Genomic DNA, 26,242 nt, shown 5'->3' with positions numbered 1-26,242 from the left:
GTGTATTTTTTTTGTTCATTGCATTTTTTCATATATATAATGTATATATGTATGTGGTAGCTATATATATGATGAATGGATGTGGCTATATATGTATGTATGAATATAATGTTCATAGCATTTTTTTGTTTATATATGTTTTTTCATATATGTATTAATTTTATATTTAGGTTGTTAGTAGATATCGATTTTAGGTTAGTGCATTTTAGGTTAGTGTAGAGGAGAAAGTAAAATAAGGAAAAGGAAGAAAAGAGGAAGAAGGAAGGAAGAAGGAAGAAGGAAGAAGAAGAAGAAAAAGAATGAGAGGAAAAAGGAAAATAAGAAGAGGAAGAAAGGAGAAAAAGAAGAGAGGAAGAAGAGGAGAAATAAATAAGAAGAGGAAAAAAGAAGAAAAAGAAGAGGAGAAGAATAAAGTAATAAAGGAGAAGAAGAAGAAATCGAAGAAAAAAATTCTATTTTTTCTTCTTCTCCTCTATTCCTTTCTTCTTCTCCTCTCTTTTTTTCTTCTTTTTTTTCTTCTTTTTCTTCCTTCTTCCTTCTTCCTTTTTTCTTCCTTTTCCTTAATTATTTTCCTTTCTCGAGGGAGAAGAAGAAAAAGAAGAGTAGAAGAAGAAAGAAAGGAATAGAGGAGAAAGAAGAAACTTCAATACGAGGGGGTGGTACCGATACCCCCTCCCCGATAACATTATTTTCCCATGTATATGTATGTCGCGTCGTTGTCGATATAACCCCCTCTAGATAACTTCGACATGAGGGGCGGTCGATATATATACCCCCTCTCGACCGTGATAACTTATACAACGGCAGCACCCCCGGCCCTCGGCCCTCTCGCTCGACCAAAACTCTCGAGGACACCCAAACCCTAGAGAGAAAACGATGTTGGTCTCCTACCCCCTCCCGCCGCGCCCCTACCCGACAAATTAACTCTCTCGAGGCCACCCAAATTTACCAAGTTAAAAGAGAGTTGTCGTCGAGGCCACCCCAAACCCTTGAAGTGTTGTGTCGAGGCGACCCCAAACCGTAGAAAAGCAGCGTCGAGGCCACTAACATGATTCCTTATTGTGATTAGCTAGCTAGTTCTACGTTTGCCACTAATATATATATATCCATCTGTACCATGTTTGAATAATAATTGGCATGTTGTAAATATTTGCAGAAACTATAGATCACTCCCGAGACGAAGAAACAAAAGCGATGTTGGGGGAGATAATCGCAAATGGAAGTGATGATGTTGCATCATTTCTCCTCGACACCGATGGTCAGCTGGATGAAGAAGAGGGCTATGTTCATGATGGCTTCGGCCCATTAATGCCGGTACAAGAAGAGGACTATGTTCATGATGGCCCCGATGACACAATGGAGGTACAAGAAGGAGACCGTGCTGACTGCTCCGGTGACCGAAGCGAGTCCAGCCAGGTATATATATATTAGTTAAGCCCGTGCTGACTAGTTAATTGATGCTTCCATTGTTTTGGTATATGTACACATATTAATTACTCTCGTCTTTCTTCCTTATTATTTCTAGCCCTCCGGATCGAGCACAACTTCGGTAAGGAGACGAGGCCCGAAGAAAAAGTTGAGCTCGGATGAAAAGTTTGAGATCATAGAAATCGCGCCCGACGGCGAACCGATTGAACCCATCCGGACAAGGAAGGCCCTCGATAAATTAATGGTCTTTTGCTACTGCCTGTAAGTACTATTTCTGTCATTAAGTCTCTATACATAGCTCGGCTCTTTCATTGCATGTATTTATAATTAATTATCCTCAATATATTATGCAGATTGAAGATCGTCGAGTGCAAAAAACAAGAAATTTATGATATTGGGTGCATTAACACAAATATCATAGATGTATTTCTGGTTGAAAAGCACGTCGAAGAGGCCGAGGACAACTTGCTACGATCGTTGATCAAAAATCAAAACAAAGATACCATACTCTTTCCTTACAACGGCCCGTGAGTGTTACTGTCGTGTGCATATTCGGTTTCCCTTATTACTCGAGCGAGGTTATAGTAATGTAATTGATGAGTTATGCATGCGTGCGCAGGTACCACTATATTCTTCTGGAGATTAAGCTTGAGCGTGGACTAGTAACCGTCTTAGACTCGAGACGGAAAGATCCCAAAACCTATGCGGACATCACTGAAATGCTCAGCAAGTAAGTTCAATCAATCATTATCGCACCATATCGGCAACTTCTTGTTCATTTCCTGATATCTCAAGTAATAATAATTATTTTCTTTGTCTTGCAGGGTTTGGAAACAGTTCACCGCACAAGCTCCGGGAGTGCCGAAGTAAGTACTACTGGCTAGCTAGTTGCGCGCATCTCCCGTTGATTCTATAGCTATACTTTCATCAATGCCATTTATAATGCTTCATTATCAGTTTGATTGACCTCTATTTCTCGTAAAGTGCTTGTGGCAGGAGGAAGGGAATGATTTCTGTGGATACTACGTGTGCGAGTTCATCCACAAGCGACTTTGAAAAACAAGCGGGGCTACTCTAGAAGACAATATGAAGTGCGTAAGCAATAATATTCACAATTTCATTTTATTACACCATCATTTCTGTTGAGTTTCATTCATATATATGTATTAATTAGCCCCCTTCTTCAAATTAGACGTGGCAGATGCAGGATGAACTCCTAGAACCAGATCGCATGGAAGCAATTCAAGAGGAATTGGCGGGATTCTTTCTTGAACACGTCATCAGTAAAGCCGAAGAATACCATGTGGAAATTGATTTCAAATGCTAGGGGTTTGTAATTAAGAGATCTTATACATATTGTACATGTATGTAGCCAGTAGCGTCGGATACATGATACGAAAACTTGTTGTTCGACCAATCTCTCGAAGAAGGAGAGGTCGATCGATCACTTCTCTCGGTATGCATGACGAACTTCTGTACTGAATGGTTCTCTCGATCACTTATGTATATATAGTACGTAGCGTCGACCAAGCATGAACATAAGAGAGGACACTTCTCTCTATTAATTAGCTAGCTAACACAATATATGAAACACCTAAATTAACCCCTCAAAACCCCCAACCCCCCTCCTTTCAAAGAAAAAAACAAAAACCCCAGCCACTGGAATGTAGATGTGTGGATGCCTTTTGGTCCCGGTTGGAGCCACCAACCGGGACCAAAGGCCCCCTGACTGGGCTCGGCGCACAGGGCCATGTGGAGGCACATTGGTCCCGGTTCGTGTTTGAACCGGGACTAATGGGTGGAGGTATTAGTAACGACCCGTTAGTCCCGATTCATGAACCGGGACTAAAGGCCCTTACGAACCGGGACTAATTGGTGTTTTTCTACTAGTGCTAGAAAAAAAATTAAACTTGTGTGAATTAGAATGAACTTAGTTTGGAAATTAACTAGTATAACACACTGGTAGAGTTACCTCAAAGTAGGGATAAAATCTGTTTGGGTTGGTAGTGATCTTAGCATGTGTATCTGTAGACCGAGTGCAGATTATTTCACGGGCTAACTTCACAAGGGCACATAGGACGATGTTAAAATACCTACTCACTGTCTCTTCGGATCGCCACAATGCAAATCCTACAGAGGAATGAGTGTGATATTGCCCAACAATTTTCAAAAACATAGCTACCTGCTCCTCTACGGACACATGAATTGTGTCAGCCAAAAGCTTTTTGTCCCTAAGGTGAGCACACAACTTGTAGAAAACAGCCGGATACATCCTGAGGCCGCGATTGGTATGGATGTAACTGAATACGGGTGTAATTTATTTACACGTGTAACTTACAGGCCAAGAGCTATTTCCAGGTCAAAAACAAAACGACGGGCTGAGGTCTGTATTAGTTTTACGGGGGTATTTGTAATGGAAACGATAATCCAAACGACGCCTGAGCTGGCGCAAACACGTCCTTTCCGAGGTGTCGATCAGTCTAATTAGTTCACTACTCCTCCAAATATCTCTCTTCACAAGTGGAGCATACTTGACACGTTTAGCTCCATTCTTCCTCTCTTTTTTCTTGCTCCACCAAAGGACCAACATTACAAAAAGGACAAGTAGTGTGTTTTGCTTCCACATACAGTAATATAGATATTGTTGTTGAGCATTATCCATCTGAGTAAAGATAAGATGCATAATAAGCATAAAAGAAAATGGAAAACCAATGCAAAGCATGTACCAGCAGATAGTTAATAATCTGTCAATACATCAAAAAAATTCAAAGAATATATATGTTCCATAGTACATCATACATATATGCAGAGGTATGTGACTTATGTAGTTAATCAAAAGCAAGATGATACTGTTCTGTCTTTTAGGCCCTCAAATCAATTAGAAGAGTATTAGGTGCCAGCCCTCCCACCATGCAGAAGCAAAGTACGAGGGGACATGCATGTTCTACTGATATACTAGCATCAATTAGTCCAGGATCTTTAAGCAACATATTTAGCTTCAAATTTATGCAGATGTAAGGTACTTTAATAATCTGATTCGTGCCTGAATCTCGTTCCGAGTACAAGACAGAGAAAATATTAGCAAACAATAAGCACGTACGCACTCGCATCTAAACAATAAGCACATACATCCGCTTGTGGAGTCAGATGAGAGAGCGGTGATTGGGTACAGTACACGGAGAAAGAAGAGAAGTCCGATGAGATTTGGGCACGAAATAACCTTGACTCCTCCGGTGGATCTGGCCCTGCTCGGCAGCTGGCCGAGGACTTCCCGCCGGAGTAGGAGATTTCCGAGGTCCTTGAGCTTTTCTGGTCACCGGCGGCGCAGGAGGGGCAGGGGCGGTGGAAGGAGGCACTAGGGGATGGGGTTAGGGCGAAGGAGGAGGACAGGGTTAGATCTGGTGGGGCGAACCGTGAGGGGAGAGCGGTGGGGGCAGGAGTTGGTTCCGGAAGCGGTGCGTGAGGCCACCAATATTTGGCTAGCCCGCGTGTTGGCGCGCCCACGGTTCGAGCCGAATCAATCGCCCGCCAATTGGTAAGCGCCAATAGTTGGCTTGCCAATTTTTGGCTGCAAACCAATTAGGCTCTATATTGGTATTAGAATTTTCTGTGATTGTGAGGATGATGTTTTTCTGAAGTAAAAAAGGAAGAACAACTTTATGCAGATGATATCTCTGCCGCTTGCTCTACTTGAATGTTTTAGACTTTTGTCGGCTAGTAGCTTCCGAACGTTCAAACTGAAACTCTAAGTTACTATGCTTGATCATACTCTGGAATCTGGTGATTTTCACAACAGACAGAGAATGCAATGCTATTTGAAAAGAGCGTGGGTGGCGTTATTTGAATCATTTAATACATCGGCCATGTTAGGGTGGGTTGTAACTTTGAGCCTAAATTCCTTGTTCAAAAACCAGGTATGTATTTCGTGCTCCTTTCTCTCTCTGAAATACTAGTAATTTGCCCGGAAAAGGGTTTCCCCCTGCTTTGTATTACAACAATAGGTGCTGCGGCGGAAACAGCAAAGTCACGCCAAAAAAACGAAAGAGAAAATACAAAAAGAGCAAATGACCACAACGGCAGATCGACAAAAATGAAGAAGCCCCGGGACCACTGCGCCCACGGAAGATCTCCCACCAAGCTCCTAGACTTCGAAGCGCCGGTACCAATCAACACCTCCAAGAAGGGACGCGACAATGACGACGTTGCTGCCAAGGGTTTCCCCGGTAGGCGGCGAGGAGAGAGGAAGGGTAACCCCTGACGCCCTCTAGGAAGGTCCGGCGGCACCCTCATGCGCCACCTCGTCAGTGTCGGCCAAGCCGACAGGGATTTCTCCCAATCTCAACCTTCACCTTGGGCGCTCCGGAGCTCGCCACCAAACCGATCTCCACCCTGCGCCAACCCGGTCTTGAAGCTTCCCATGATGTCTCACCACAGCACCGCGAAGTAGGGCCTGCAAAACGAAGAAGAGGAGTCTGGACTCGGACCAGCATTACCGTTAGCAGAAAGGTGGGCCCAAACTCCACCGTCACCGACGGGATCCGACTGGACGCAACAGCAGGAGCATACCAGGCCTGGCCAGGCCCTGAAATGCCTGTAAAGTTCCCGTCATCGCGCTGCAGACGGCATGCCGTCGGCGCCGCCGCTCCCTGTCCCAGCCGCTCCACCACTTCACCACACCGGAAGCAGCGAAGCCACGCCGACGTCGGCTCGCTAGGACCCAGATGGGGCCATAGGGGCCCATATCTAGGCCGCGGTCACGCCGCCGGCCACCTAGCGCCACCAGGCCGCCCCGCCGCCAAGTGGCAGCGCCACCACCGTGCTAGCCGCCGGACCGCCGCCCGCCGAGCTACACCCGCCGCCGAACCCTGCCCCGGGAAGGACGCCGCACGCAGGGGAAAGGAAGTCCCACCGCCATCGAAACCACCCAGCCAGATCCGGGGGCACCCTCAGGCGGCGGCAAAGGGAGAGAGGACGGAGGGGGAGGCGAAGAGAAGAGGTGGGCTAGCCGCCCCGACTGCCGCACGGGGAGGCGCCGCGAGGTGGTGTGGGGTCACAAATTAGTCCAAATACTACTTCCTCCGTCCTGAGTTACTTGTCGCAGAAATAGATGTATCTAGAACTAAAGAATGTCTAGATACATCCATTTCTACGACAAGTAATTCCGAGCGGAGGGAGTAGTATTTTACCTAATATTATCGGAACGACCCTAATTCAAAGAACTAGTCGTATTTGCGGATCTTTTTTGTGCAGTGGGTGACTAATAAATATTGTTACACAGGTATTGTTACAGCATGAAGTATCTATCGCTCCAGCAGCCATTGAGCCACCAAAGCAATATTGAAGCTGATCTGTCCATAAAATATGTTATGGCATACGACTAATCTCACACAAATCTTGAACCTGCAGTACTACATGTGTTGTGTGTTCTTTTTTTGGAAAAAAAAAAGACATGGTAGGAAATAGATTCTCAGTTAGTAGACTAACAGATGAAGTTTTCCTTTTTTAGCTTCAGTTTGTACATTGTAGAGTAACAACTGCATAAATTGTGCTGTATCACATTCGATGACAGTAGCTTTGATTTTTCTGTGAATGTACAGGACATCAAAGGATAACCAGGTCTGTTCTTTTATTAACAAATAGTACATCAATTAGTAGTTCTGCAAACATAAACACGTTCTGAGATATACACACATATAGAAAGTTTAGTCAGTAAGATTCACTCTGACGTGCTTCATAAGCTCCGCTACCTGCCTCTGCAGCTCTTCCTTCAAATCTTCATGGACATGACTACCCAACCGAATTTCTTTGAGACTTGAGAGGGCTGGTAGCCCGGAGAATCCCAAGCCGTAGCATCCGACAACTTGTAGCAGCTCGAGCTTAGGCATCGTGTCTTCTTCAAACAACACAGAACAGTGGTATTGTGCAGAGAGCTCCAGCACCACGAGACTCGGGAAAGATGACCTCTGGAAACGGAGCTGTTTCCCAATGAACGAATCTTTATTCAGGCGTAGAACTGTAAGATTTGGTAGGAACCCAAGGGCTTGTATGGCATCATCTTGCTCCAATCGGCTATACCACAGCACCAGCTTGGAGAGATTCTGAAGCTTATGGATCCATTCTGTTACATTGATTAGCTGACCATCCAGGGTGAGGCTCTCAAGTTTGCTTGGTGGCAACAAACCCTCACCCAAACAACCATCCAACTGATACCCCATTTCGTACTTAACCTCTACTTCAACTGACAAAGATTGAAGTTCATCGTGGACAGCAATGGCAGACCAGAAGTCATTGCTGTCTCTGTACCTCAGACCAGCCACTTTAAGCTTGCGCAGCTGACTAAGATCTCCAAACTCTTTTATAGTGGAAATTCTGTTTCTCCCAGAAATATCAACAATACCTAGTGTGTGAAGGGCCTTCAGTTTACCAATCCCTCTAGGAAGGACAGCATTTTCTGAACGCGCCTTAGAGAAGCGGTATAGATTGAATAAATCACTGCTCAAACAAGTTTCTAAAACTTGTGCTCTCAAGAAAAGGCCACCTGCACGAAGGTGTTGTAGCTTCTGAAGATTGGTGATTGCTGTTGGCAACTCACGTATATATGTGCCTCTAATATCAAGTGTTTCAAGGTGCCTCAAATTCCGCAAAGAATTAGGCAGGTATTCAATGATACGACATTCTCGTAGAGAAAGGTACTTGAGCTGACGGACATGCCCGATCTGATCAAGATGATGATCTCTTAACCCCAGTGTGCCTTCCAAGTCAAGCACTCGGAGGAACCTCATATTCTCGGAGATGAAAAATGATCTCCACTCTCCAAACACGGTCAAAGACCGCACGTGTGACAAATCTAGCATGCTCTTCAACACATCTTTATCCCTTTTCCAGTTGCTGCCTATGACAAGATGACGTATTGCACCTTGAGTGTTGCTCAAACAACATCCTTCCTCCAGCGTCAAAACAAAGTTTTCCTCCCTAGCCTTTGAGATGCATATTTCACGGATCATATCATGAAGTTGACAAGAATTGATTTTCTGACTGCAATGGTCTATTCCTTCACCTGGCAGGATCATACTCCTATCCAAGAGCTCATCAAAGTACCTCCGACAAAGTTCATCTGCAGTCATACCATGCATATCCCTTGAGTAACCCTCTGCAATCCACCGCCTCACCAAGCGACCCCACCTAATTCTATGATCTTCTGGAAATATGGACAGGTATAAGAAAGCAGACTTGAGATGGTATGGCAAACCATCATAGCTCCTCATAAGAATTGTCTTTATTGTCCTAAGTTCAGGATTTATCATCAATTCAGTGCTAATATTATCATTCATCTTCTTCCATTCGATAGCAGTTTTTGGCTTAGTGGCCAGGAATCCACCAATAGTCGATATTGCAAGAGGAAGTCCGTCACATTTCTGCAGGGTAAGTCTTGCTTGCTCCATCATAGCTGGGGCTAAATCATTTTTGTTAATATTGTCCTTGAATACCTGCAACCGACATAATTTGACAAAGTTAATTGTTTGTACTGAAGACTTATTTACTGATGCTAAATTAAGAGTATGAAATACTATGAACTTGTTTGTCCTATCTTCACGTTGTGGTTTCTGGAAGCCGAAGCCCTGACCCTAAAGGTAAGTTTACTATGAAAATTATCTGTCAAATTCTCCGCATTGGAATTTACTAAGCATTGTAATTTCCTTGTATCTTTCTTCGATGTACACCAAACATTATAATCCTAGATACTGCTACAATTCAAGTATGCATGCACCTAGGAGCACGATTGCAACAATACAAATATACACCCAGGAGCACATGCTCCGGGTAAAAACCATTTTATGTACTTCCAAAATGTTCCAAGAAAAATATGAATACAAAATTTCAGGTAGTTTGTGCATTTTCATTTGTTTTAAGAACTTTGCAAATTTCTGCCTGTGAAATGAAAAATAAATACGAGGACAAAAAGGTTGCTACTTTAGCCTTGAAATTTGCATCTATAAGCTTGGTAACAAACGTAATGTCAGGTTGGCAATCATATTGTGTCACTGTATTCACTCCAAACAAAGTAATTTAGCTACTTCACCGACTTTCATTAAAGAAACAAGTATCACTCTTGAGTATGACAAGAAATCTGATGTTGCAACTGAGTTGAGAAGGCAAAACATTTACATCAACGTTGCCCAAGGCAAGAAAGAATGTGAGTTGATTGCTCCAAGGACAATTTTCAAATTTGTTTGCACAGGACACAAACTGCACAATTTTTATAAAACTTTATACCAAGAAAGCGCAAAAGCTTTGTGCCATGTTGCATTGATAGAAAACAATAATTTATAAGCCCCCGCAAACCTATCCCTCCCGCGCCGCCACCCGCGAGGCTGCCGGGGAGGGCTCCATGATCTCCTCCGCTCGCCCCCCTCCTCCCTCGCCGCCGCCGGAGGGCACGGCCATGCGAAGCCCGATCAGCTCAAGCGGCGGCGGGCCTTCCTTTGTCCCCTCGCGCAAGTGGTCAGGCGCGGGCCAGATCCGCCGGCCTAGGCGCCGGACTGGTTGGCCGGTGCGGCAGCGCGGCGGTGCTGAGGAGTGGCCGGTGATGACCTCTTGGCGGCGGTGCGACGGGCGTCAAGATGGTGGTTCTCGCCTCTGGTCGGGCTGGCCATCTCTGCAGGTGGCGGCGATGCGGCCAGCGCCCGCGTCGGGTGGAGAGGGCCATGGGCGACACCCCTCCCGTGGCCTGCAGCTGGTGGTGGGGGGGTGCAGCTGGGGGTGGCTCTGCCAATGATTCCTAGCAGCGGGGCTTTCTCGCGTCAGGCCGGTGGTGCGGGGCAGTGTGCTGGCCCCTCTGGAGGCCTTCTTCGGCGGCGGGTGCGATCGATCCGGCCCCTCGCCGGTGGACGGGTGGCTGCATCTTCCTCGCGTGGTTCTGTCCGGTGGCCGTGCTAGGGCTTCAGGGGTGACACAGGGGAGGCTGCTGGTGGGACGGGTAGCCCGACTATCTGTCACCGACGCAGGGGTGCGCCGGTCCGGACGAGCTCTGCTGCCCCCTCCCCTTTTCCAGGCCTAGTGCCTCCTAGCCGCAGACCGTTGTTCGGGGTGGGAGGGTCACCGGCGGTGCCGTTGGTGCTAGGGATCTGTCGGTCGACTCAAAGCTCGTTCCTTTGATGGTCTCCGGAGTGTCTGGATGGTGGCGGGAGCTGCAGGCTCGTGGCTCGGGTGCTGACGAGCTCGCTGTCATGGCCGTGTGAGCGGCGTGGGGGCAGGCTCTCTACGATCTACGCTGGTGGTGCGGCCGGCGCTCTCGTGTAGGGCCGTATGCCAGACAGAGGCGGAGGGTGGTGGTCGGGCTGAAAACCTCGTCTGGCTCTGGCCAGACCGATGGCGGCGATGTCCATGCGTCGTTCCCTTCTTGAAGGCTCCATCGCGGTGGCCTTGTGTCCGTCGTGTTACTCCGGGTGAAAACCTCGATTCAGTGGATCAGGTGGTGGCGGCTCTATGGTGTCGTTTCTTTCCTGGAAGCACCGCTTTGGAGTCCCTGGTTCGTCGAGTTTGGGCTTCATCTCCTCATGGTGACTCGTTCACGATGGAGAGCTCCTTATATCCTTAGCTATGCTCTGTCTGTCTACTAGTTGCCTGCTTTGGGGCATTTGGGAGTAGTATTGCTGTTCGTCAGCCCCCTTATCTACCTTGGGTGTGTGTGTTGTCAGGTGGTTTGCAGTCTGTATGTCGATCGTTGCTTTATACTCCCTCCGTCCCAAAATAAGTGACTCAATTTTGTTCCTAAATATAAGTCTTTCGATCGTTCCTAAATATAAGTCTTTTTAAACATTTCAAATGGACTACAACATACGGCTGTATGTAGACATATTTTGAGTGTAGATTCACTCATTTTGCTCTGTATGTAGTCACTTGTTGAAATCTCTAGAAAGACTTATATTTAGGAATGGAGGGAGTACAAAATTGAGTCACTTATTTTAGAACGGAGGGAGAATATAAAGTGGAGCGAAAGGCTTTTTCGGTAATAATTTATAAGCCTAAGACTACACAAATGCAACCCGATATTGACAGGACTACAAGTGACAAACCACTAGGCGCTCATTAAGACACTCCACCAAACCAACGACGACATAAATGAATTCCATGCACGGTATGGCATAGAGCAACTGAAACATCTGCCCCCGGGAGAGAGAATATAGCTCCACAAAGAAGGGCGGAGCTGGACCACCCCAACTTAAGAAAACACGTTGGCCCATCAACGGCAATGGATCACCACCTCACACCATCGACAAAGGCAACCCAGCTACATCGAGGTGTATCCTCCTCCCACCAAGTAGTCCAAATCTGGCATGACCCAGAGTCTGAGGAGGAAACCCTAGCAGGACAAAGACAAGCAAACAAGACGTCCCCACAAACAACATGAAGATGTTATCATGGACACCTAGGAGCCGGTGCCCCTCAAATCCAGCGAGCCACCAGCTGTGCCTCACCTGGGCACAGCAACAAGCTTGCTGCTGCCCTGGCTTCCGCCAAAACTACGGCAACGCCACTAGCAGAATCCCAGTAGCAACCATAAACATGCCAATCCATGGCCACCGCCAACCCACGACCCCGTGGAGGCCCCAAGACATCGCACAACAGGAATGTCCACAAAATTTCCAAGACTGCAACTCAGTCACACAAACCACGGTGTCTGCCCAGAATTCAGCAGGCTAGAACAGATCTAATATTTTCTGATATCTATCTAGTGGTGGGCCTATTCCTAGATCTAACATTTTGGTACTTCTAATTTCTGAATTGAGAGAAATGTGAAGCTTACAAATAAAATCCTACGTCAGCAAAATGTGAAGCTACAACACATGAAAGGGAGGAAAGGGTACTAGTTCTAAACGTGCCTTCTTTATGAAGAGGTCAAGTGCAGCATCATCTTTCAGACCTTGAAGACAGTACATGTTCTTGTTTTCTCTTGAACAATGTTTCGCAACTTTTTTTTCTCTTGTGGTCACTATGATCCTTCCAGCATTTTCTAAACACTGTTTGACCAACTCCCATTCAAAAGTGGTCGATATATCATCAAGAACAACAAGGCACTTTTTTACATTTAGTACCCGAGCTAGCTCCTGCTTCAACTCTTGAAGATTCATCGCTGTTATGCTTTTCTTTTGTTCTCCGGTTGCTGTTGCTGCAGCAGGATCTTCTTCAATAGTATTCTGAAGCTGCAAAGCCAGATCTCTAAGGAGTACTTCAGGGTTAAAAGGACGCAATACAGTGGCCCAAGCACGCTTCCAGCCACCAAGCTGCTGGTTCCGGTAGATGCTTCGGACAAGAGTTGTTTTTCCAAGACCCCCCATTCCCCAAACTGAGACCACCTTACAACCTTCATTGTTTTCCGGATGGCCAACTAAATTGATAAGAAAAGATTTCTCTGTTTGTCGCCCACATAGCACTTCATCAGCCAGCCCTAGTGTCCAGCTGCGATCAAACTTCTTTCTAGCAGTTGAATTGCAAGCTTTGTCTTCACCTGCGTTGTTAGGTTCTTCGTCTTCCTCCTGTATTTCATTGGCCGGCATTGTTGTGTTTTTCTCGTTAGTAGCAACTTTTTTTGAGTCGGAAATGGGTTCAGCAGAACGTGATGCATGCATAGCCTGAAAAAAAAATATATCTGTGAGCTTTTATGTACTTGTGCTCTACACATTTTCACATCTAGACTACCTGCATGTCTTTCTAGACATTGAGGATTTTCAGGTGCACACTTTAGTGAGAGTAGTATGCCCAACAAATTATGTATGTTCAACTTCAAAGCATAATGTGTTTTTCAATTAGCTAAATTCTACTAGGAAGCATTTCTTGATAAGTATCAGTTTTATTTCCCTCAAATTCTAAAGTTTCTTAAATATGTTTGAGCAGCAGCATTAGCCCATTCATGACATGCGCACTGTGCGTGCATGTGAGATAAAAAGAACATACTGCTGAACATTTATACAACCCAAATATAATCACTAGATGTGCAATTAAAGGTTTGAGTTTCAATCAACTGGCGGAGTCCCACCTTCAGTTTCTCCTTCTCCATCGCAGCAAGCCTTTCCTCGTCTTTGGTGTCAAACATTGCAACACTGACCTGCTCCTCTGAATTCTGCAATTAGACGTGAAATGAAAAGAAGAATCAATCATCCATAAAGAAAAAAGAAACAAATTTATAGCAGAAACCATAGAAGAAAAAGATTTACCTTCTTGTGGAACAAATAAATAGTTTGATCACATGACAACTGCTTGAACTTGGAAACTTGGTATGGTTTCCCTGTGCACAAGCTTGCGATTTCAGGTTGCTGCGTGGAAACGACGATTCTACTTTGTTTCTTGTTATCAGGAAAGTACTTTGTAATGCAATGCCACTCTTCTATTGTGGACAGATCATTTATGACAACCAGGTAGCTATTGCTACACAGCTGCGCATTAAACACAGAGACTAAATCACTTTGGTCCATCTTCTCCATCTTGGCCAGAACGGCTCCAACACTTGTTTCTTGTTCTGGCTTTCCAACCTCATCATGGGAATTTTCAAAAAATTGCCTTACCAAGCTCCGAAGGAACTCTTGTGGATTGATAGATGGTTTTCCAACCTCAACATGAGAATTTTCATAAAATTGCCTGACCAAGCTCCGGAGGAACTCTTGTGGACTGAAGGGATGCATCAACCTAATCCAAGCACGGAATCCAAACCTTTTCAATACCTTTGGGTCATCATAAACCTCCTGGATGGCGGATGTCTTCCCAATATCACCACCGGTTCCCCACATGGCAATCACCCTAAGGTCCACATTGTTGCTGGTAATCAGTTGGTGGAGGTCCACCTCTGATGGGTTTTCGTGCTCCAGGGTGTCAAGCCTTGCTTCAGTGATGCCAAACATTGCCGCAGTGGTAATGCTGGCCTGCTCCTCTGCCGTGGAAGGCTTAGAACCTGAGCTCTCCTTGATGAGGCGATACCGCAGGTTCCTGTTGCTCACTTCCTCCACCGCAGCCCTCAGCTCCTTCACCTCTTTGGCGATGAGGCGTCGACCACCTGGGTTGCGGGGAATGCACCCCCAAAATGGCTTTTTCTCTGAGTGGAGGCCAAAATCCATGAGGCTATCCTCCACTTTGTAGGCCAGGACCCCGATCTGTCTCACCCAGGTTGTGAGCACCTTGTTCTGGCTTTGCTCCTCATCAGCCGTCATCAGGAACGACTGCATCATCTGCAGCTCGTCCCTGATGAAGTTCACATCACGCTCGACGCCGAGCTGTAGGGAGATTTCCTCCGCCGCCTTGGATGTGGCATAGCCCAGCGCGCCACCCAGCGCGGCCTTGCCCACGCTGACCGCCGTCGGCTCCATGCCTCTCTACCCTCGCTGCTTCAGAAGTTGCAGTGTCAATGGTAGCTAGATCTGGTAGGTGGAGCAAAATGGGGAGGGGTTCAACTGCCGGTAGGAGGTGGTGGTGCTATGGAGCAGCTGCTGATTGATGGAGAGTAATAAGTGACCCAGCCATTGGTTGCATTGCATTGTTACCTGACATGACAATGTTGATGAGGAGTAATAAGCAATGTTTTAAATAACGGGCTATGAAAAATAGCGGCGGGCCTCCAAATCAGCTATAGCGGGCTATTTGTGAAGGCGACCATTTAGCGGCACCCTGCTGAAAAGGCTATAGCTCGCTATAGCGAGCTATAGCCGGCTATTTAAAACTATGGTAATAAGTGACCAGAGTCATTGATGCAGTGTTACCTGACATGGTTGATGGAGAGCAATAATTGATGCCCGACATTGTTTCAGATGAACAGCGAGAGCATCCGATGCTGCAAGAGCAGTGAGCCAGAGCCACTAACGTCGTCTCCAACAGTGAGAAATTGATGCCTGACATTGTTTCAGATGAACAGCAAGAACGTGAGTGAGTGGGGCAGCGTCGTCTTTGCCATGGATTGATGCGGTGGAAAATAGTGAGTGACCCACACACTGCACCTGATGTAGTGATGAGTGGCATCGCGTCGTCTTCACCGGTGCATCTTTGAACAGCAGCGGCGTCGGTCTTGGCCGAAGCCAAAATCTCCGGCCGAGGGGCGTGGACCACCGCCGGGAGACCTCCGCGGACGGCTGCCGGACTCGGTCGGAGCGAAGACGACGCCGGAACCGAACAACCGCAGCGGCGACGCAATCAGGATCCCGGCCGCCGCCGCGACAGATCCACCGCCGCCGCGCGCCTGTCGCCGCAGCTCGCCGTCCGACTCCCATCGCCAGGCAGGCTCCAACTCCCATCTCCAAGCTTGGCCGCCGCCCAACCACCGGGAAACCTGACCGGCGTGGCGTCGCCGCCGGCGGATCGAACCAACGGAGCACGAGGAGAGGCAGCGATTTCTGATTTGGGGGGTGGGTGATTACAGTAGCGCTATCCGTATTTTGGGGCAGGTATTTTACGCTTTCAATACAACAAAGCGTATTCAACATCGTCCACATGTTACACGTGCCTACTCTTTCACAATTTCTCAACGCTTGTTGTCTATGTTTACTTCATCTTAGACTTTCTCACCTCTTTCTTTTTAGAGAAAACTTCCAATCAATTCATCTTCAATTATGGCAGTACAACAAATACCAATAATAATAAAAATTATATCCAGATCCATAGACCACCTAGCGGCGACTACAAAAACTTAAAGCGAGCCGAAATCACACCCCCGTCATCGCCCCTCACTCGCCAGAGCCCGGCAAAACTTGTCGTAGTAAACAGTCAGAAAATCGTCGTGCTAAGGATTGATTAGTGACCGACAATGCAGCTGATTGATTGAATGCAGAGAAATTAGTGACCGACAATGCAACTGGTGAATGGATCGAGTAGAGAGAAATCAGTGAACGACATTGCAGCTTTTTTTTTTTTGAGAAATCAGTGACAGACATTGCAGCTATTGGATTGGGGTAGAATGCACAACAGCGACATCGGCCCGGACCCTGCCTTCTTGGTTTGGTTGGGCCACCACCGCGACCCCACTCCCACGGCCACGCCCTGTCTCGACGCCGCAAAGGAACCACCGTAGCGGCGACGCGACACCATTAGAACCGTCGCCGCGTCAGCGACCGAAGCACCTGTCGCGATAGAACCACCGCAGCTCGCCGTTCGACTCCCACCGCATCCAGTCGCCATGTAAGCTCCGCCATGGCGCTGAGCTTCGCCGCCGGGAAAACCTGACCGTCGTGGCTGGCCGGTGGCGGATCGAAGAACCAATGGGGGCGGTTGATTACAGTGACGCTTTGCGATGCTCCGCCTAGAGTGGACCAAAGCGCATCCGGGGGACAGGTGTTTACGCTTTCTAAACGTAAAAGCGCATTACTCGTCCTTAGCGTGTTCCCCTCTACCGTGGCAATGTTTGGCAGCAACTGCATTGACTAGAAAGTTAAACTATATATCTAAGCCTCCTGAATTTCTTCATGTGATTTTTCATGGTTCTTGTAGCAAGAAATCGATAATTGAAGCACGGGCACCGTGTATTTCTATTCAGCCTATTTATTACCAATCGTTTCTGGATATCAAACCAATCGTTTCAGTTTACAAGTCCTACACGTATACCTAGGTTGCCAATTTTATCACCCTAATATAAACTATATAACATAAAAATTATACCTTTTGAAAATAGAACATCTGAAGTTTATATTAGTATATTTTTTATAATATATGACTTGTATTAGGTTGGTCAAATTGATGACCTAGGGATACGCGCACGTCCTGTAAACTGAGAGAGAGAGAGAGGGGGAGTACTTGGTATCATTAATCTACAAGGAAAATGAGTACTCTGAGTACATTTGTTCTTTTTAGCAATGTTTTCCTACAAAAGAAGTTCACACTGATTTGGCATACATGCATTGGTGGTGAAAATTGCTGCAAGTATGGTGGGGCATCCAGCTTTAATTTAAGCAGGTGTTCTCCACATCACTGCTTCTTTAGAAGGTTTGTAAAACTTCTTGTTGGAATAGATTGCTCTTAGTGTCTCCTTCGCTGGAAGTGCGAACCAACATCAAGCTCTGAAATAGTTGAGGTTTGAAAGATGAGGTACTAAATGAAGGTACCGAACAGTTGGTGCCCAATATATCCGAGATATGCATACACGGTTATGGTGGTTTTGACACATTCACACAACAACAATTTGATAGATCCACACCGGGTGAACAATATTCGTCGTGGTAGTAGGCGTGTCTATGTATAATTGTATTTGAATTATCTATCATTATCTTAAAGGACTCACATCGGCAGTAAACATAAATGTGAAATGTGTACTCTGCATGAAAGAAATCCTTTGTCATTACCATTCCTTCAAGAAAAAATTACAACCGAAACAAAATAGGAGGCTTCTGACAAAAATATTATTCCCTTCTTAATTAATACTCCCTCCGTAAACTAATATAAAAGCATTTAGTGATCACTAAACGCTCTTATATTAGTTTACAGAGGGAGCATTTAGATCATTAGTTTAGTGATCTAAATGCTTTTATATTAGTTTACAGAGGGAGTACATGTGGCAAATCTTTTGCCACGTTTTCAAAAAAAAAAAGAACCAGGTCGGCACTTCAAATTGAACAAGGAGAATAGTGAACATCACAAACCAACAAATATTGGGGCATAAACTTCTAAAAAACACAAAATTCTACTTCTATTGCACCACCAAGGTAACGGTGAGACAAAATGCCTTGTGGATCAATTTATATCTTCACTGACAAAAACACAATAACGTGTTAATCAGGCTCAACTTAATCATATCAATAATCACTGTGGTAATGGTTGTCAATCACTGACAAATCAGATCAAGAAACATCACACAAGAACATCAGCAAAACATCATCAGCAACTAGTGCAGATCCTCCTTGTTGCATACAAAAACACAATAACGTGTGCATCAGGTTACACTGAATCAAAACTAAATTTCAGGTGTTACATTACAGACAAGAGGATGATAATAAGTTTCAGGTCACATAATATTCTCTGCATAATAAGAGCAAAAACCCAGTATAAAAAAGAGTTTCAGGTGTTCAAAATTAGTCGCCTCCAGCTTCCTTGATGTCGACGGTGAACTCGTACTCCTGGTCACAGCCAAGGTAGGAGTCCGACATGAGGTAGATCATGTAGTCCTTGCTCCCTGGCTCCGCGGCGGCGGTGAACTCGAGCTTCACACGGGCCCTCTTCTGGAGGGTGACCCTCTTGATCGCCAGCAGCTGCTTGGTGGAGCTGTCGCCGACCACCAGCCACCACCCTTCCTCCTTGGTCTTGGGGAACCTGGGGGCGTGAACCGGGCCGACCTCAGAGTTGGGCAGGTTGGTCATGTCGCGCTCCAGAGTCACCTGCAAGGTCACGTTGTCACCGGCCCTTATGTCGTCGCCCTCACGGACCTCATAGGTCATGTCGACGTTGGGGAACCGCTTGAAGAACACGACAACATCCTGCAGCTCAGGGTTTGACAGCTGCAGCAGGTCCCGCATCTCATCGATGCTCATCTCAGCCAGATCAAAGATGCTCTCGATGGGCTTCGCTTCATTTTCCTGGCATCTCCGGGCCAGGTCCCTGGTGAAGTGTGGGAGTTGGAGCAGCACAGAGTCACGATCCCACATGCCTTGCGTCACCATCTGGCTCAGCTCCATTGCATTCAGAGCCAGAGTGAGCCATCCACTGCTAGAGATGACATCAACCATCGCCAGGAGCAGTCTATGGGCAGAAAGGAGGATCTCCCGTTGGTCGGCTGCCAGGTTCCCCACCACCGTGTGCCTTGCAAAGTGGGACTGCAGCAGTGCGTTCGCCTTGACATGTGGATCACCATACTTGGGCTTGTCAATAGAGAATCTCTGGTGACGGACTAGCCTCTCAATGTATTCCTCTTCGCCTGGGCGACTTGGAAGCTCTGCATATTCTGATGCCGAAGCTAGAATTTCCAGGAGGCCTTTCATCTTGGTCTTCTGAGTTAGCATCGAACTGAACCGTTCGATAGTGGTGTAGCTGATGTAGTAGTACGCAGCAATGAGACCAAGGTTGAGCGGCTTCAGGTACATATCCTCCTCTACAGCAACGCACTTGCTTGACTCCAGGTCGTTCAACACTGTCTCGATTAGCTCAGAAAGATGATCTGACAGATGCCTGTGACTTACACCCTGCAGATTGTAGTAGTTGGGGTTCTTGTTCAGCCGCCTGTACATGAAAGTCCATGTGAGATAGTCCACTGCATCTTGTTTGTTTTCTACAACACCCACAACAACCTCGGCATTCATATGATCATGCAAGAAATGGTGGAGATGACTCTCCACAGGGAAGGCCTCAAATAGGAACTTCTTGTAGTACTCCTTCCGAGGTGCATGGCACAATATAACACACTTCCCTGAGTTATCTTGAAGAGGCCTGCTAGCATGACCCATCATCTGTAGCAGATCAGTGATTGGATAATCAGTATGAGCACTCTCCCGGCCATCATAATACTGGGTTCCCATCACAACAACCAAATGAGCAGGCAATGATCTCCCCCAGCACATCGTGCTGCTAGCAACACACACTTGGATCCTCCCACCAAGGAAGAGCTGAGTCACAAGTTCCTGGTCAAGGTCGCTAAGGCCCTCATGCAAGTAGCCCACACCACATCTCAGCGTATTTTTAAGCGTTTCTTCATTGACACCTCCAATGAAAGTATCCATCTCATCTTGGGACCCAAGAAGGAACGGTGTACCGCCACCCTCAGCACTTGAGTATGCACACAAGTCCAATGCAGTCAACCGTGCATGCTTCCGTGTGGGCACAAACACCACGGCAGGCTTACCACTCTTTGCATGTTGTGTGATGGCAGTGTATGTTGGCTTTGCCATTGCTTGCATTCTTGCCTCAAAATTTGCTATATCCACACCCTGGATGTGTATTTCCAATGGGACTGGCCGCACTGCTGGGGGGAAGTTGAAAAGACCATGAGCAGTAGCGCCAATCCATTCTCCAAGATCTTTAGCATTTCCAAGTGATGCTGAAAGCGCCACAATCCGGATGTTGCTGCCAATATGACTTGAAATACGCCTCATCCGAGAGACGACTATTTCCAGGACATGTCCCTTCTCAGATCCAATTAGATGAAGCTCATCAACAATAAATAAGCTGACTTGCTGGACAGGTTTCCGCTGCTTCCACCGGCGAGAAAGTGCATCCCACTTTTCAGGAGTACTAATAATGATCTCCCCTTTGTCAAGAAGTTTCAAATCAGCAGCAGTTTCGCCTGTTAGCTCAACTACACGGGCAAATTCACCAAATTTCTTTGACCAGTCTCTGTATCTTTCTTTGGCCAGAGCTTCAATAGGTGCTATATACACAACACGCATGTTGGTTTCCCCAGATACAGCCTTCTGGTGGTTCCTTAGTATAGCAAATTCTGCACATATAGTCTTCCCACTACCAGTTGGTGCAGCAACCAATACACTGTCATCACTATTATACAAGACAGTGAACACTTGAGTCTGGATGGGGTTGAAATGTTTAAAAGCACTATAAAGACCTTCATATCGTGCATTCCTCAATGCAGTGACAGGTAGTGGCTGCAGATCAAGCAATTCAGTTGGTGGAGCATATTTTTCTGGAAGAATCAAGTGCCTAAAGCAAACAGGGAGAATCGTCTGAGAACCAAGCCACTTGTCAGATACAACACGTATAAAATACTGAGGAGGCAGTGGCTCATATATCGGCACTGTAAAGTGAAGTGTGTGATCTTCATCCACGTATTGTTTCTTAAGCATGAAGTACTCATGGTGAAGAATGTACTCTCCATCATTGTCCTCGACTATAACCCAAAAAGGCTCAACATATCCATGTACCTTATCATCCCATAGGAAATCAGGTGTTATAGTCAGTTCGAAACCCAAAACTGTGCGGGTAATGGGTTGAACATGGGCAGAAAGGTTCAACTTCGGCAACTGGTGGATGCACCTGTGCAGCTGCTTCCCCATCTTTTGAAACCGGATTAGTTCACCGATTTCCTGCGATGATAGGTCATAGTACCTCTCCCAGGCCAATTCCTTTTTCTCCAGTTTCATCAGAATTTCCTTTGGAATACCAGGAAACTGGCGCAAGGGTGTTTGGACATTCCACATCTGCTTATCAATCATCTTGCAAAGATTCAGAGCCTTCTCTGCTAACTGAGCCCATCCCCTCTTCAGAACTATCTCAAAAAGAGCTCGTAGAAGTCGGCCAGCACTCTGTAACATTGAGAATAAGAGATGTAAGAATACTAGACAAAATAAGCAAGCAGTTAAAAACTCAGTTATTGTATGGAACATAGAGAACATGTTACCTGTCTGATGTAGACCATATCAGAACCAAGGGAGAGGCCCTCCAGTTTCAACCTAGATATATATGCTTGCAACAGCACATTGATCTTTGCACTGGGCTCCTCCAAACTCTCTTTTACAGGAATTGGCACACGATCCAAAAGCTTTGCCAGCTCCATCTTCTCATCTTGTCTGACACTAACATACTTAAACTCTTCACTCAGAGAGAACAATCGACACAGCTCAATATCACCCATCGTGGGCTTCAGATATTCATTGTATGTCGAAATAGTCCCATGACTAATGTAGTAATAACTGGCAATCCTTCCAAGGTCAGTAACCTGAAAGTATCCTGTTTTCCTGTCGTACTTTATCAAATTATTCCTATCCAGCAAATTTGCAGCAGAGTGCACCTGGAGCAGCACACCAAGAATCAGCAGTGGAACAGGCAAGAAGTACAAAATAAAGAGAGCATCTGAAGAACAATATTAACAATACCAATCATAAGCTAACTGCCAACTATGTTTCTCTGGTATTTCTCTAAGATTTGGGACCAGTATCAAGATGCCCATACAACAAATAAATTAATATAAGGAACTCATCCAATGAAAAGCAAATAGCTGAGAATTTCTTTTACTGTCACCACAAAATACCCAATACCACATTACTGATAGGATGAAGCCTCTTCAACCCTCATTTTTCCCAATTCTAAAAACCAATCTCAACAAATATCCATGATAAATTTTGTATCTACATGCCTACCCATATTTGAACTTTAGAAAAAATTGGAAAATAAATTTCCATTAGAATGCCACATCTGTATGGGCTATGATGCTGTTACTGATACACAGAAATCAAGAAATCAAACAGACACTAATTACCAAAGAGGATATTTGTTCCATATGAACAATCTACAAAATGTGCAACTGCACAACATCTGGCATAAACAATACTAAGACGCAAAAAACTAATACTAGTGGAAGATACTTTCCCCTGGATGCAATTGCCCTAGTCAGGTAGAAACATGTTGCCTAGTCTATTCTCCACATATAAATATTGAACACCGCAACGTACAGCAGGCAAATTTAACAATTGCTTATTTACTAAAGATTATATGCTCATGCACCTGTTGAACACCGCAATGTACAGCTAGTCCATATATGTAAGTGCAACACATGAAACAATGCTTGAAAATAGATCACCAAGATGATGGGGTTATGCAGCTTCAAAAAACAGAGCATAGCATGTACTTACCAAGTCAGCCCTCCTCTCATCTAGCGTTTTGTCCGTCTCCATGATATCTGCTGGTAAGCCATACAGCGTTGGATTCCGCAGCATCCGGATGTAGAGATAAGTGTAGCCAAGCCAAGAGCATGCTTCCCGAGCATTCTGAATAGTACCCAGAACAATCTCAGCATTTAACTGATCTGCCAACTTGGATATGAACTGACTCTCGATAGGCAGCTGTTGATTCATAAGGGAGAGGTAGTATTGCAATTCACTGTGGCCAGTTAAGATTATTCCCTCTCCGTGTGTGTCATACTGTGGCCTACCTGCACGACCAAGCATCTGCATGACATCCAGAGGACTTAATTCTGTCCAAGCACCTTTTTCCGGATTATAAATCTGTGTACCCTTTATAATAACAGTATGTGCAGGCAAGTTGACACCCCAAGCAAGGGTGGCTGTCGAAACAAGGACCTGTATATGCTTATCAGCAAAAAGTTCCTCAACAAGTTCACGGTCTACCCTTGCCATCCCAGCATGATGAATAGCAAACCCATACGGCAAGAGGTCCTTAAGATCACTGCTTTTGACAATATCTGTATGACTGCCAAGGATCTCCTGGCTTGCACTCTCATCCTTCAGAAAGCGAGTCAATGTATCATTCGCCAAGGCAGTGTCTCTGATGGCCCGAGCAGTTTTCGATGTCTCCTTCCTGGAGTGCACAAAAATAAGCACTTGATGCTTACCAGCAGAAGCCATTACTTTCTCATAACAGATCTCATTCATCAGCTGAAACCTCTGCAGTGGCTTCCTCACAGTGATCCCAATGTACTGCTGAGCAAGAGGGCAAGGCCGGTAACTGTTATCAAAATGGAAGAGACCCTCAGAGCGAACACGCAGGAATACAGCAACATCTTCATAGTTTGGAAGAGTTGCAGAGAGGCCAACTAGGCGAATATGTTCCTTGGTTGTCTCAATCTGCCGTACTGTTCTAGAAACAATACTCTCCAGGACAGGCCCTCTGTTGTCATGAAGCAGATGGATCTCATCGATGATCAGAAGCTTTACCATTTGAGTGTATGTTCTGTCCCCAGATTTCCTCGTGACAATATCCCACTTCTCAGGTGTGGTGACGATGATCTGTGTATCATCAATCTGTTGTTTTGTCAGGTTCTGGTCTCCACTGAGCTCCCTGACATTAACATTGAAGTCTTTAAGCCGTGCCGACAAGTTTCCAACAACTTCAGCAACCAGAGCTTTCATTGGGGCCACATAGACAATTTTGTACTTGCTATTATCAAACTCACCATCCTTCATATGCAAACCAATCTGGTGAAGAATTGTAAGCACAGCCACATTGGTTTTACCAGCACCAGTTGGAGCACAGAGAAGGATGTTGTCTGGTTTGAAAAGGGCAGTATCATAAACCTTGCTCTGGACCCTGTTCAGTTGCTGCATTCCAGCAAATGCCGGTTGTGCCCACCCTGGGATATCAGATATCTTCACAATCTTCTCTCCAGTTCCATATGGCCTAGGTTTCAACGCTGGCACATGGACTTCCTCATACCCCTTATGAGGGGTTCTGAATGATCCCTCAGGAAGTTCACATTTCTTGTTGGCCATCAAGAGACCACCTTGGTGGAAGGAGAGGCTATCGAGATCAAGCAGTTGCCTCTGGCCCTTTAGCCATCCACTCTCCGTATCCCGCTCAACTGCCCGACGCTCCCTTGGACCATCAGCGCCAGCACTGTCATTGTTAAGAAGCCTCTTGGCCTCATCCCTGATACTTTTCTCCAGATTCTTCTGCCTCTCCTTTGCAGAGGCTCTCGTTGCATGTAGCTGCTCCAATATTGGGGCTAAGCTTGGGTTATCCATCATCTCTTCCTCTATCTTCTTCCGCTCTTCCTGATCTTCAGCCCTGGCCAAGCGGGTACACCAGACTATCTTGAACCGGTTGCGCAGTACCAACTTAATGAGATCGAATTTCTCATAGTCCAACTCCATGACGAGGCGATTCTCGACATCTCTGTCATCACCCACAGCAATTATCTTCAATATCTCCTCGGCAAGCTTCTGGCTCTGCTGGGGATCAATATCTTCGTATGCTTGTGTTATCTTCCTCTGCAGCCAGTAAGCATCAATGTCCTGCACGTTTATGTTCAGCCCCTCGTTGGAGTTCTGCATATCATCGTCGTCCAACTCGCCGCCCATCTGCATACCACCAGGACGGTTCAACTCAGCCACATCGTCATCATCTTCATCCAAGTCATCTTGCACCTGATCCAGGCAGAACATTAAAGGTCCGTTATACACACAAGCATACATATGGGATGTTCCAGTCAGGAACAGGCAAGAGAAACAGAGAAAGACTGTAAACACAATGGGCTACCAGTATGTACCTGATCAAAATCACTTTCCTCGTCATCTTCATCCTCCTCGAACTCGACAGCAACTCCGATATCATCATCCATGGTCGCGTCCCCACCATCACCAGAAGGCGCGGCGGCAGGGTCGCTGGCGTCATGGAAATCCGTGATGAGCTTCCCAATGGAGACAAACTGGTCGAACATGGCGCTGGAGATGGGGTTGAGGAGCTTCTCAATCTCCTTCTTCTTGTCAGGGTTCTTGATCTTGTCATTCTTGAGGACGGCGAGCACCTCATCAGCGGCGCCGCCGAGCACATCGAGGGGCTGGCCGCCAAACTGCTGCTGGATGACGCTGAGCATGGCCTCGTAGGCGGCGCGCGTCTCCTTGGTCTGGGGCTTGTAGACGACGTCGTCGGCGAGGGAGAGCACGCTCTCCTCGCGCTGGGCGGCGGAGGAGCGGCGCCTGCGCTTGCGGGGCTGGTCGGCGTCGGCGTCGCCGGCGGCGGAGGAGGCGGCGTCGCGCTCCTTCTTCTTGCGGGACTTAGTGAGGCGGTCCTCGAGCTCGGGGGGCTTGGCCTGCACGGCGCGGTCGCCGAAGCTCCTCTTGTCGATCCGGCCCCAGAGCGTCTCGGGCTCGCCCGTGGGCTCGTGCGTGTCCCGCGGCCGCGAGTCGGTGGTGAGCACCAGGCTCGAGTTGGCGCGGTACTCGTACTGCTTGAACCGCGCGTGCGCCTCCGCGCCGCCTCCCAGGTTCGCCATCTCGCCGCCTCGCCGCTGCGGGATCAAGGAGGAGGAGCGGTCAGGCGCGGATCGAAGCTAGGGTTTTGGAAGCTAGGGTTCTGAGAAGGGGAGTGAGGGTTGTTGTTACCTGTGGGTCGGCCGGCGGGCGGAGCTAGCGGGGGCGGCTCGTCGGCGTCGGAGATGGGGGAGAAGGGG

General features: G+C 46.7%; 2 protein-coding genes and 1 long non-coding RNA gene across 3 annotated transcripts in view; all 3 read right to left on the bottom strand.

The window, feature by feature from the left end:
• LOC119325159 overlaps positions 1-4,852 on the bottom strand; it is an 11,845-nt gene extending 6,993 nt beyond the window's left edge. The window contains exons 1-2 of the long non-coding RNA XR_005157366.1: positions 4,649-4,852; positions 3,401-4,090 (exon numbers count right to left, since the gene is read on the bottom strand). This is a non-coding gene — a long non-coding RNA (uncharacterized LOC119325159). The remainder of the gene's footprint in view (positions 1-3,400; positions 4,091-4,648) is intronic.
• Positions 4,853-7,031: 2,179 nt separating this feature from the next.
• Positions 7,032-15,783, bottom strand: LOC119324599 (disease resistance protein Pik-2-like). Its single transcript, XM_037598374.1, has 6 exons — positions 15,411-15,783; positions 15,177-15,305; positions 13,644-14,960; positions 13,466-13,549; positions 12,312-13,061; positions 7,032-8,915 (listed from the first exon to the last, which is right to left on the bottom strand). Exons 3-6 carry the CDS (start codon positions 14,784-14,786, stop codon positions 7,131-7,133), a joined length of 3,762 nt encoding a protein of 1,253 aa, XP_037454271.1. The 5' UTR covers positions 14,787-14,960; positions 15,177-15,305; positions 15,411-15,783; the 3' UTR covers positions 7,032-7,130.
• Positions 15,784-18,240: 2,457 nt separating this feature from the next.
• Positions 18,241-26,242, bottom strand: LOC119323050 (DExH-box ATP-dependent RNA helicase DExH12-like). The gene is made up of 5 exons (XM_037596629.1): positions 26,175-26,242; positions 25,340-26,080; positions 22,968-25,217; positions 21,737-22,126; positions 18,241-21,641 (listed from the first exon to the last, which is right to left on the bottom strand). The coding sequence occupies exons 2-5, from the start codon at positions 26,063-26,065 to the stop codon at positions 18,468-18,470; spliced, it is 6,540 nt and encodes a 2,179-aa protein (XP_037452526.1). The 5' UTR covers positions 26,066-26,080; positions 26,175-26,242; the 3' UTR covers positions 18,241-18,467.

This window comes from Triticum dicoccoides, chromosome 6B (assembly GCF_002162155.2).
Source record: "Triticum dicoccoides isolate Atlit2015 ecotype Zavitan chromosome 6B, WEW_v2.0, whole genome shotgun sequence".
In the NCBI taxonomy this organism is placed as follows: domain Eukaryota; kingdom Viridiplantae; phylum Streptophyta; class Magnoliopsida; order Poales; family Poaceae; genus Triticum; species Triticum dicoccoides.
The sequence above is the reverse complement of the archived record's forward strand: the minus strand, read 5'-3'. Positions and strand labels throughout refer to the sequence as shown.

Coding starts and splice junctions, on each gene's coding strand:
- LOC119324599 (XM_037598374.1), bottom strand. CDS start 14,786: ATGGAGCCGACGGCGGTCAGCGTGGGCAAGGCCGCGCTGGGTGGCGCG. Junction 13,550..13,643: donor TTTATTTGTTCCACAAGAAG/GTAAATCTTTTT, acceptor GTCTAATTGCAG/AATTCAGAGGAGCAGGTCAG. Junction 8,916..12,311: donor TTGACCTCTTCATAAAGAAG/GCACGTTTAGAA, acceptor TGTCGGTTGCAG/GTATTCAAGGACAATATTAA.
- LOC119323050 (XM_037596629.1), bottom strand. CDS start 26,065: ATGGCGAACCTGGGAGGCGGCGCGGAGGCGCACGCGCGGTTCAAGCAG. Junction 25,218..25,339: donor AGGAAAGTGATTTTGATCAG/GTACATACTGGT, acceptor TGCCTGGATCAG/GTGCAAGATGACTTGGATGA. Junction 22,127..22,967: donor ATGAGAGGAGGGCTGACTTG/GTAAGTACATGC, acceptor GTGCTGCTCCAG/GTGCACTCTGCTGCAAATTT.